The following is a 12572-nucleotide window of genomic DNA, read 5'->3' on the forward strand; positions in this document are numbered from 1 at the left end:
CTTTTTGTTTCTTACAGAATCTCACAGTTACACATTAAATGTCTTATAAAATGGTCTTTACTTTGGAATTCTGACAAAACAGAAAATCATTTTCACTCATTCAACGTTTACACACAAAAAAACTTTCAGGTATTTTTTTCCACCTCTTCAACATTGAGACTTTAATAATTTTACTGAACTCGTCAAACATTGCTTCTTGTCTCCTCAACGTTTTCAAAGATTTTAATTTTTCTTTTGGTATGGAAAAAAAAAACAAAAGAGCAAATACCGAGAACCGAATCTTCCATGTCATCTCGTAAAGCATTTAATGATGTGCATCGAGTCTCACATGCTTATTTTTCTCCGAGGTGCCCAAAGATGTCTGTTCTCTCTTCTTTATTTCGTTTTTTTGGGTTTTAATTTAATTTCAATTTAGTGATTTTTTTGTTCTTTCTTATGAATGAATCCAAATTACATTAACAAGAACCACTTCCCAATGTGACAGTTCTAATTCTAAAATATATCCCTTCATTAGCACCTAAACTATTTATTCATCCTATGGAGTGGTCCTATTAATAGATGTAGAATGCAAGAAAAGTAGAAAAAAACTCTCCCATTAAGTATATAAGGATTGTTGACAAAAATAAGTATATAAGGATTTTATGTTTCAAATTTCAAAATATATTTTCATTCACGTACGAGTTTTTGTGGTTCCTTACTGTAAGAACATAGGGAAAAACTGTTTACCAAATTAGGCTTGTAGTAGACCTCAGTTTTACTTAACACTTCTTTAACTTTACTCTTTCAGTTTCTTATTAAAATTCAACTGCTTTATTATGCTACTGTAAAAACTAAGACTGAAGTCAAAAACCAAACACTGAGATTTCAATTAAAAAAAATCATTTCGTTGACAATTAATGTTGGCAATCAAATCGAAAATTTGTTATTCAACTACTAGGATATTCATTAGAAAAGATCTGTTGATCGACAGGTGGAGTGGAAAAATGACTGAGGGCCTAAGCTAGGGGTTGATTGTGATTTGGTCACGAACCACTTCTAGATTAATTAAAATATGTTAGTACGGCTTTGGATGCATTTATAAGTTGATATCATTTTGGAGGGGAAAACAGACAATTCTTGATAAATCTGATGCATCATACATTGATTGTGGGTGCCTAACACATCCAAGTTGATAGATGTTCGTAAATAAAAACTACTCATTAATTAACATACATTTATAAAAATATATATGCAAAATCATGCTATCAAGCGAATAACTTAGTAAAGATTATCGTGGGCGATGGTCACAAACTAGTCAAATGGTTTTTCATGAATGTCCCCGGCATTTTAGGGTTAAAAACATTCCTTAGATGCATCATATGAATTTGGTATATTTATTAAGAATCATGACCTCTTTAGAACACTATGGTTTCTAGGGTTATGGTATGGAGTATCTTTTCCCTCGTACGTAGATGAAACTTTATTTTTAAACAAAATAAATATTGAAAAGTTGTGCTGATTGGGTACGAGCTCAATTTTTGTTAGACATATATTTTACTCATCGAAATATTTTACTCACTACGAGCTCAATTTTTGTTATATACGTGACGATTGCAATATTTTTGAAATTAGTATGGACTGATCATACTATTTCTTATAATGAAATGGACAAAGAAGATATAGTAACTTACTTACTTTGTTCCTAAATGTAAGATGTTTAAAAAAATTAGATGTTTTAATGTTTTCATATTTCTAAATAAATTTTAATTTTATGAAAAATTATGCTACCAATTATATTTAATAATTTATTTGTTATTAGTTAAGTTGTTTTTAATTTATAGTTAAATGGTTTTTGAATAATTTTTTTAATATGTATGTTTTAACTAAAACATTTTATATGTATGAACTAAACGAGTAATAAGTAAGACATACTCTCTCTGTTTTAAAATATTACATATTTTAGATTTTTTAAATATTTTAATTAAATACATTAAATTTACATAATTTTTTTCATAATTTTAAACCAACAAAAATTTAATAAATGTAATTAAGTTTTTTTAACTTTGTAATTAATTTATAAAATAAAAAAATATTTTTTTTGAAATAATTTTTCTCTCTAAAATATGTAAATTTATGAAACGGAGAATACTTCTTCATATAACGAAGGAGAAGAATGAGCCAAAGGAAAGCTACGATAGTAAAAAGAAGAGTAACATTTGGGAAACAGTGGATTAGGAGCTTGGACTCATGTGGTATTCATTTATTGTGATGGTTGAAACTTCTCTTGAGGCTTTTATCAAAAAAAACATTTACTTTAAGAATCTGTACAGACATTAATTAGGGGTTTCTTTAAAAAAACTCTAATTAGCTTTGTGTCGGATCTCGTTTCGTGGGTCTTGCATTAACTTCCTCTGGATTTATGTTGTTATTTTAGTTATATCACACTAAATATTCCTTAGCTAATTTCTCTCGACATCAATATAGTTCGTGTATCTTCGGTTTCCTCACTAAGTATGTATGATATGAGTAAATCGTTGATGACTAGTCCGAAGCTTGTTAGTTACAAGCATACCATATGCAAATTCAGACTAAAATTTAGAGTCAACTGTCTCAACAAATGTGTATATGTTTTGTAGTAGCCGTATCTGAGAGAGGAGAATGGCCAAACTTATGTATCGCTCCAATTTGGTGGTAACTGCGAAGTTTTTTTATGGTTTTGAATTATGATTGTTCCAAATTTATAGCAACTTCCAAGTGTTGTTCAAAAAAAAAAAGCAACTGCTAAGTTTTTGTATGACGTTTTTAAAATTTAGTTTCATCTTTGAACATATTTTTGCTGATATATATGTCTAAAGATATAAAACAATTGAATAATAATGTTAATTTAGCCATGTATATAATTGGGAACTACAAAGAAGATATGTGAACTAACTCGTCCTGTTGGTCGAAATCACATATCAAATTCCATGGACTACATTTTAATAATTTAAATGTACTATATGTTACATTGTCAGGATTAATATGTGAATTAGTTACGGATTTTCCCGATTATAGGAAAACATATAAGATATGTTTATTTGTGCTATGTATGATTGATATAAACATATACAAGTTTGCTTTTGTTGTACATGCCATGGCATATGAAAACAAGTTATTAAAACATGAACCTCGCCCAAAGGAAATAATTCGTATAACACAATGACTTTATAAAACCATTAAACTATATCTAACAAGGAAAAAAATTATCTAGCAAGGAAAAAAATATTAATTCTTAATGAGAAATAGTCACTTTTCTGTTTGTTCTAACCAAACTAATTAAATAAATATATCAGCTAAATAGTTTGTGTTTTTTTTTCACTCTAAATTGATAAAACATCTTATTAAATTAGCTTAGCGTATAATACTACTGTTTTCCTGTATCGTTACTAATTACGTCGGGTAATTATAACATTTACAAAAAATATTCAAAATGATACCATTTTGTGCTGTTGACAATAAGATTTAAATTGTAAAATAGTTATCAACACAGTATATATTCTTATTTCTATTGACAATGATCTTTATGTCTTTGGTACATTGATAGAGAGAAGTAATATTGGTCTCGGGTAGAAAATCGAAGAAAAAGTGCACACATACTTGTTCTTCTTGGATTCAAAAAGGTTAGGTCTTTGAATACTGTGTAAAGAAACTACATCTACAACTTTTGGACGTTAATTAGGTTATTAATTAGGTTGTTCAAAACAATGTTCGAAGTCTGTCTTTTTGCGAATTCTTTTATGGATTAAATATTAGTCCCCCATGTCCCATTGTGTTTATCAGACCTCTATACTCAGGGCCGGCTCAAAGATATCATGGGCCCTTGGCCAAAATAAATTTAAATATTTTTTTTACGTGTATTTATCGATAATTTTAAAAAATTTGGGCCCTTATTCCTAATTTTTTTTTAAACTAGACCCCTTTTCCAATACTATTTTTGCAAAAAAAAAATTGGGCCCGGGGCCCACGCCCCTTTGCCCCTACCCTAAAGCCGGCCCTGTCTATACTTCACATCCGTATTATTAACAATGGTGATAATTAGGTCGACTGGCTGTAAACATTTAGCTTTAAAAATTTAGTTATAGGTAAATTGGTTGCATTTGCATGTGTAAAGTTCTTATTGTAGCTTTTTCTTGCAGAAACTTTTAATTGATTTAAATTTGTTGTAACTGTAAATATTTTAAAATAAAATATGTCAAATATGTGATGTATATATAAAATAATAAGTATTTTTATCAATTAAAATAATTTATATTAATATATATATATTTTTATAAATTATCAAAGTTTACTATTATTTAAAATTTGATATGTAAATAATATTTATGTTATTTGAAATATTTGAATAATTTTAAAAACACCAAAATTTAAATTAAAAATATATAGATGTTTTTATTATGATTATCTAATTTATTTGATATTATAGGTAATTGTTTTTTTTTTTCATTTTACTATTCTGTAGCTTATAAAAGAAAAGTAGGTTTTTTGCTAAAATACAAAATAAAAAAGTTTATTTTTTGTTGTTGTGCAAGATGTTTGGTAAAATTTAATATAAATTCTATGTAATCTTTAATTTTTAAAAATAAAGCTATATCATAATTGGTAAAATTTAATGATTTAAAAAATAAATAAAGCTAAAGAAAAGAGATAAAACCTAACTAATCATCGTGAATGTCATTTGACCCGCATAGGGTATTTTGTATTTTTTCTTTCCCTAAATAAATATAGAACAAAAGAGATTATAATATTTTTCACCGAAACAATTGTCTTGGCTATTAACATGATTAAAAAATAAGCACACTTATCAAAAAAAATCATCGAAACAATTATTCTATCCGTTTCTTAATAAGTGTCATTTTGACTTTTTTCGCACAGATTAAGAAAGTGATTGAAATATATTTGAATTGTTATTAATTACACCTCTTTGACCAATAGTATTTTAAATAAATAAAATTATTTATAAAATCAGTACAATATATAATTAATTTTCAGCTAAAACTAAATTTAATTTGCACTGAAATTCTAAAGTGATATTTTTTGTGTAACAAAAAATGTTAGAATGACACTATTATAAAATAGAGGGAGTATCTGATTTCTGTTTTTTTTTAATCATTTGATTATGTATTATAATGAACTTTTCAAAACATTTTTATTGAGGTGATGATTGTTTCAATAGTTTCTAGTTTTGTTTTTTGTTTTTATATTTTAGTTTTTGGTTTTTAGATTTGGTTTTTGTTTTCAGTTTTTGGTTTTTAGTTTTTGACTTCTAGATTTTGATTTTAGTTTTTGGTTTTGCTGTATTTTTTTATTTTTTTAAAATTAATTAATACAGTACATTACTTTAAAATAATACAACAAAATAACAATAAATATTTAGATTTACAAATAATTTATCAAAATATTGTGATTAATTATTAAAATAAAATACAATAACATATTTTAAATATTATATTAAAAATTATATTATAGAATATATATATAAAATTACACAAAAATAAAATATTTAAAATTTTGAAACTACTTAGAAATTTTTCTTATATAAATTATTTTATAGTTTTTAAAACTTGAATAGCGAAATTTTTATTATATAATTACTATAAATTATACAAATAAAAATACTCAAAATTTTGAAACTAATTATAAAATTTTAAATTATTTAGATTTTCTTAAAGATGAACGGTTATTTTTATTTTTCAAGACTAATACAATATTTTGTATGAATAAAACATATTATGTTGTTTTCTAATTTTTAGTAATTTTTAATGTGACTAATAATTATTAAATATATTGAATTATTTTATTTTTAGAAATTAATAAATATTAAAATTAATTAATATTATTTATAAAATATATAATTTTATTTTAGAGATAAGAAACACAAATAAATTATTTCACATTATTATTTAAATGATATCTAAAGTACAAAAAATTGTATGATAATTTTATATTTCTACAAATATTATTAATTAATTATTAATTATTATTTAATTAAAATATAGTAGTTTCTTCAAAAAAAAGAGTCAAAATTCGTTTTTTCATAAAAGCTAACAAAAGTTAGTTTTTGGTTTTTCTTCATAAATTGGTTAAACTTTTTAAAAACTAGTTTCTCTAAATTTTAGGGAATCATCTATCATATGTATCAGTGTGGATCAGTTGGTTCGTATCATTGACAAGGCGATACGAAACATAATAACGTCACTCCGGTACAGGGCTGATCACAAGTATGCCGGCTTAATGCAGAGATGGTTTGTTGTTTCGGACAACACCTAGATAGAACTTCTATTTGCAAAATTTGCCTTGTAAATCTTATAAAAGGGCACTTTAGAATTTTGTAAATGTTCATTCTTTTTACAGTATCAATAAATTTCAAATTTCATCAAAAAAATTTTTTTTTTAGGGAATCTATTTGTTAGAAATCTTGATTGACAAATGAAATGGTTTTTACAAAAACAAAAATTAAAAGGTAAAACTTGATTGGAGGAAAATAGTTTTTGAGAAAACAAAAATCAAAAACTAGTCTTAAAACTACAAACAATCAACCTCTGAAAAATGACAGAATTTCCAATCTGACAATATTTTTTTGACTATCAAAATTTTGAGCTAGAAACATAAGATATAATGTGTTATTACGTGATTCATATAATTTATGTAGTTTTTAATACATTACTTTTCTTTATATATATGATGTTCATGTAGCTGGTAATTATTATTAATTTATGACCATTAATATAATATATCTTTCCAACTATTTATTCATAAATCGAATGATCTTGTGTGAATCATATTGTGAATAAAGTTAATTAAAGTATTTCAAGTGTTAATCAAATGATATCACTAAATGTTTTTATGGTATTTGTCAAACGTTATCCAAAGCTTACCAAATAATAGTATTTCACTATTTTCATACGTATTTATAATCCTGGAATTATTTCGTATAAAAACTAAACTATTTATGTTTGCTAAATTAGTCTATGATATTTTCATCTAGCTTTAGTAAATCGATAAGCAAAAATTTATGTGCAAAAATTCAGTCTTGTTTTCAAGCCAGTGGTAAAAGCAAGACCACTTTTTGACTACTATCGTGCAACAAAACTTTTGTTTTACTAGAAATGTGTGAAACCACACTCATTCGTTAATGCCTACATAAACATTATTTAATTAGTTTCATTGTGTGGTGCCAGGAAATAAACATTAGTCTGTTACAGTATATTCGTATTTTGTTTTTGTTTTGTATCTTAGACTTATGGAAGAGTCCATATTAATCTCCAACGAGATGTGCAGTTCATGGCTAAACCGTCTCTTTAGATATTCAAACGGATCGAAAGCAATGGTACATATCCATGTAAGGTATCCCGATAACATGTGATTTAATTTCGTATAACAGATGGATCAAACCAGAAATTGTGTTGATATCTTAAACTCTTCCCTTTACCACTTGACCACAAGCTCTCAGACTATTTGTATTTTGTTTCCTTTCTGAAAAACTTTTTAGTAGATAATTTTTTTTCTATTTTTCTAAAAACAAACTCTATTTAAAAAAAAAATCCATTTTGGAGTTTTTATATGTATTAAACATATTGAATTTTAGTTATAAATATATGATTTTTTGTGAGTATCTACTTATTACAATATTAAATTAAAAATTTCAGTTGTTATATAATGTTTTTAAATTAACAATATGCCATTACTATTAAAAATGTAGAAAAATATAACAATAGATCTTTTTATTTTTATTTTATAAAACATGTATATTTCTTAAAAGGGAAAAATATATAACAATTGTTTACCATAAGACTTGTCTCACTTTGGTTTTAGTTAAATAAGACAAGGTTTATCGCCAAACAAGTGTTGCTTTCAGGCATTGAAGTCGCTGACCTAAGATGCTTTGCAGAGATTCTATCCCGATTATTATATATTTTCATTTTAAAATCAGGGGAGAAATAATGATAATTATCCCAAGTTTATAATTTAATCAGTGTCTTCCCATAAAAACACGAGCCTCTCCAACATTATTATTCTCATAATCACTTTACAAAGTTTAAAATAGTGTGAGTATGTATAAATTAATAATAGAAAGAGGAAGTTTTGTGTGAAGGAGAGATTGGTTGAAGTTTTGATGTGAATGTCTTTCAAGCCAACAAACATTCACGTTGGAGGTCATTTCTAAAGGAGTCTCGGTCCTAATTAGGGTTTCACGTCATTCTCACTTCCATAGTGTATTATCCTAACATTACACGCGCACACACACACACACTCTCTCTTAACTATTACTTTTATTTTATTTATATAATTAATAACCTAATAAACTTTTTTTTGTTTCATTTTTCCGTATGTGATAGAAAAAATCAAACATAGGCCGCCATAGGATTTTCTCCAAACCATATATATATTTTAATTGTTGTGGGTGTATAGAAGGTGGATTTTCTTTTATACTACACAAAGAAATAATGGTTTTAAAAATTGTATATATATTTGAAACACCTACTAAAAATATGTAAAGTCATGTTGCTTATATATGGTTGGTTCTTTTCACTTTTGATGTAAGATTTCTAACTCGTTTTCCAAACGATAAACATTGAATATTTCTTTCATTTTAAATCGTGTACCTGTTTGGACTATGATAGTATATGATCTATGGTATATTAACAATTTTTTATTTATAAAAGATATGGAAGTAGTATATAATCTTTATGAAACAGATATATATATATATATATATATATATATATATATATATATATATATATATACAGTTTGATTTTCCAAACGATAAACATTGAATATTTCTTTCATTTTAAATCGTATACCTGTTTGGACTGTGATAGTATATGATCTATGGTATTACCAATTTTTTTATTTATAAAAGATATGGAAGTAGTATATACTCTTTATCAAACAGATATATATATACAGTTTGATTGAATAGTATCTGTTCAAAAGCCCTTAATCACGATATAGTAAAGAGACATAAAGGGTAGTAAATATCTTTCCTTGTAAACCACCCATCTCACGTCCTCGATTTTGTAATCTTTGAAAGAGAGAAAATTGAGACACCGAGAAACTGGTTAATATTTTTGACAACTTATTTTATAAATACTATAAGGAATAAAGAAATATAAGAGATTCGTAATATACGACTGTCGTGTGAAGGGAAGAGTCAAAGGACAACGTGGGGAAACTTCTCAAACAGCATCGGACGCCAACCTATCACGCGCATGTGCGGTGCTCACTGCATTTTTCTAATTTACCACATTGCTCACCATTATCAGAGTCAATAACGTCTTTGCAGACGTCTATTTTGAGACGTTTGATTATTTACCTGTAATGTGCATGTATTCTGTATAGTCCAAAATATGGACTTATTTACGCATGTTATGAACATGATAAAATACAAAGTATATTCGAAGTCTTCATAAATCAGTATAATTTGTTAGATTTAAATGTGATATTGCATCTCTACTAAGCAATGTAATGTAGCCAGATCTGAGATTTTGAAGATATAAGAATTTACTAAAAATAATTTTTTTAAAAATTATCTTTTATAATTTAGAAGTTTATGTATATAATGGCCAATATTTTTTGGGAGCCAAGATCAATATTTTACTGGATTATGCTCTGATCCGGTCTTTGCTACTTAACAAAAAACGGGTTAACCATTTTGTTACCATGAGGTCCATGATGGTAGTAAACCCCAGTTATATCTTCAAATTTATAAGAGTTACAAGATAAATTAAGATTGATATGAAATATTTACTCTCAAATGATTTTTCTCTCAATTGTTGACCAAACTTTTTGTAAAAATCTGTGAAGCATAGTAAAAATATTTAATAGAATTAGATAAATTAATGAATCGGATATTCAAATCTTAGAATTCATAAAATTAAATTATAAAGTTAATGTAATTGTTAAAGATAACCGAAAAATTTCTTGTTTGACCAAAAAAAAAAAGATAACCGAAAAATTATTAATGTAAATTGTAACACAAATACGGAAGAATATTGGAAGGAATATGGCTAAAGGGATTCAATAAACTTGGTCGTGAGAATGGTTACAAAAAATGTCGTCAGAAAAAACCCAAGGCTGGTTGTTTTCTTGATTAAAGTTAGAATTAAATGAACACATGTGAACACCAACCTCGCTCTCTCCAAAGCCTTCAAAAACCTATTATAAATACAGAACTCTCTAACTCTCTCCCTTTAACACTAAGCTTTTCTTTCTTCCTTCTATATTCTCAAACTTAAGAAAACTCTATACTTAGGTAACAATTCAAATTAATAAGACAGGTGTGGTCGTGATCAAAGCAGAGATGGGCGGTCCAGGATCATCATCACCATGTGCTTCGTGTAAGCTTCTTCGACGACGCTGTGCAAAAGATTGTATCTTTGCACCTTATTTCCCTCCTGACGATCCTCACAAATTCGCCATTGTTCATAAGGTCTTCGGCGCAAGCAACGTCAGCAAAATGTTGCAGGTTTCATTTTCCCCATAGCTACATTATATTTAGTATGTGTTTGGTCAAGTATCGAACTTTTTACACCCATTTTCAAAAAAAAAAACATGTGCGTCCATGATATACATATCTAACAACCCTTATTCACTTTGATATTATTATGAATTGGTTGGCTAAATATGCTTGGAAAACTATATGAACATATTAATAATAACAACTTCCTTATATATACAAAAATGGTGACATTGTTGGTATAAATTGTCACAGGAACTACCAGTTAATCAAAGAGCTGACGCGGTGAATAGTCTGGTTTTTGAAGCAAACGCACGAGTTAGAGATCCGGTATATGGCTGCGTAGGAGCAATCTCCTACTTACAAAACCAAGTCTCACAGCTTCAAATGCAACTAGCAGTGGCTCAAGCCGAGATTCTCTGTATCCAGATGCAACACGAGCAACCTTTACAATCTCATCATCAAGTACTTGAACTAGACCAAGACGAAAAAGCTCTCTTGCTAAACAACAATAATATCAATAACTGCAACAACGACAATAACAACTTGGGTTATGCCATGTCTTCTGGGCAGTTTAACTCTAACTTTGCTTCTCCAAGTAGTATAATGCAGATGCAGATGCAAATGCAAGACCCTCTTAAGCAAGAATCTCTATGGACTTGACTTAAGCCATTGTTATAAAATTAATCATCGTTGTTTGGAAAAACACAATGAAGACTCGACAAGTTTGCTTCTTGGCTATGTTTAAAAAGAGAAAGATGGGAACAAGTTTCGTGTAAGCAAAGTAATATAAGTCAAAAGCTTTAATGCATGCATGTGGTGGTGATGAGTTGTGGTTAGAAGCTTTAGAATTAGAGATCTGTTTTTATTTCCCTCTTAATTTGGTTTCTCACTGTATTTTTCTTTTTACATCGTTTGAACAGTGAAATTAGATCTAATTCCAAACCCTGTTTAATTTTCTTTCAAGTCTAAGAATTTCTTTTTTGGCTGAAGTCTTCAAGAAACTGCTCTATCCACACACGCTTTCATTCCCAAAGAACCGACTCAAAACGGTTTCGAGTTCAGATTAAGAGAAAATTTACCCGGTTCAATGGATAAGTTTAAAGAAGAGAGATGATCAGTATTTTAAAATTACATTGCTTAGAAAACAAAAGCAAGTTTGCTTTACCTGGAATATATTTATATATACATATATAGAATATCCTAGAAAGCAGTAGATTTTGTTTCTACTTGCCACAAAGTGAAGTCGAAATCGAAGAAAAATCAAGTTGAAATCGACATTTTATTCAAAAACAAATCTACATGATTCAACCTTTATAATTCGTTTGACATACTATATAGATTATTAATATTATTTTGAACATTAAGTTACTATATATTTATTCGACCGACTTGATTTGATTAATCATAAGCAACACGTTATAACGTAAAGTCGCATGTACTGTTGCTTTTGTTTAGCAAATAATTTTTAATTCATAAAATTCAGTTAGAAAAGAGGAGGTGGTGTTGAATTTGATTATGTTATCTCCATTGCTAGTGTTCATGTGATCAGTAGACAAAAAAAAATCAAAATATTGCCTGTCAACAGGGGAAAGAATCTTTTTTCTAACAATAATCTATGAATCTATCATGTTTTTGTCACAATTTTTATTTTGTGAAATTGCATCTTGTATACATATTTTTTTTCCTACTTAGATCAATACTTTAAATTCCACACACCATGGTGTCTTCGATGATAGATATAAAACTTATCCATCAAAAGTAGTTGGCTAATTTCATCGTTTTTAAACAATTCAGTCTTTAATTTAATTATTACAATAATTAAATTAAATTAAATTAAAGACTGAATTGTTTAAAAACGATGAAATTAGCCAACTACTTTTGATTACAATTCAGTTTTTAAACAATTCAGTTGGAGTGATGGATATTACAATAATTAAATTAAAGACTGAATTGTTAATGAAAAGTAACTCTTCTTGTGCGGGCTGGAAGTAACTTTTTTTAATATAGTCCTTGTTATATTGTGTTTCCAAAAAGAATTCTTACGATCAATTTAGTATCATCTATGCATTGTCTACTCTTGAATATATAAATA

At 27.3% G+C, this 12572-nt stretch overlaps 1 protein-coding gene across 1 annotated transcript; it reads left to right on the forward strand.

Annotated features, from left to right (window-relative positions):
- The first annotated feature begins 5731 nt into the window (after window positions 1-5731).
- LOC103865014 (LOB domain-containing protein 12) lies at window positions 5732-11673 on the forward strand. Its single transcript, XM_009142793.2, has 2 exons — window positions 5732-10486; window positions 10733-11673. Exons 1-2 carry the CDS (start codon window positions 10322-10324, stop codon window positions 11138-11140), a joined length of 573 nt encoding a protein of 190 aa, XP_009141041.1. The 5' UTR covers window positions 5732-10321; the 3' UTR covers window positions 11141-11673.
- The last annotated feature ends 899 nt before the right edge of the window (window positions 11674-12572 follow it).

This window comes from Brassica rapa, chromosome A04 (assembly GCF_000309985.2).
Source record: "Brassica rapa cultivar Chiifu-401-42 chromosome A04, CAAS_Brap_v3.01, whole genome shotgun sequence".
In the NCBI taxonomy this organism is placed as follows: Eukaryota; Viridiplantae; Streptophyta; class Magnoliopsida; order Brassicales; family Brassicaceae; genus Brassica; species Brassica rapa.

Excerpts from the sequence above, each read along its gene's own strand:
- LOC103865014 (XM_009142793.2), top strand. The coding sequence starts at position 10,322 with ATGGGCGGTCCAGGATCATCATCACCATGTGCTTCGTGTAAGCTTCTT. Across the intron at positions 10,487-10,732 it reads ACGTCAGCAAAATGTTGCAG|GAACTACCAGTTAATCAAAG; the intron begins GTTTCATTTTCC and ends AAATTGTCACAG.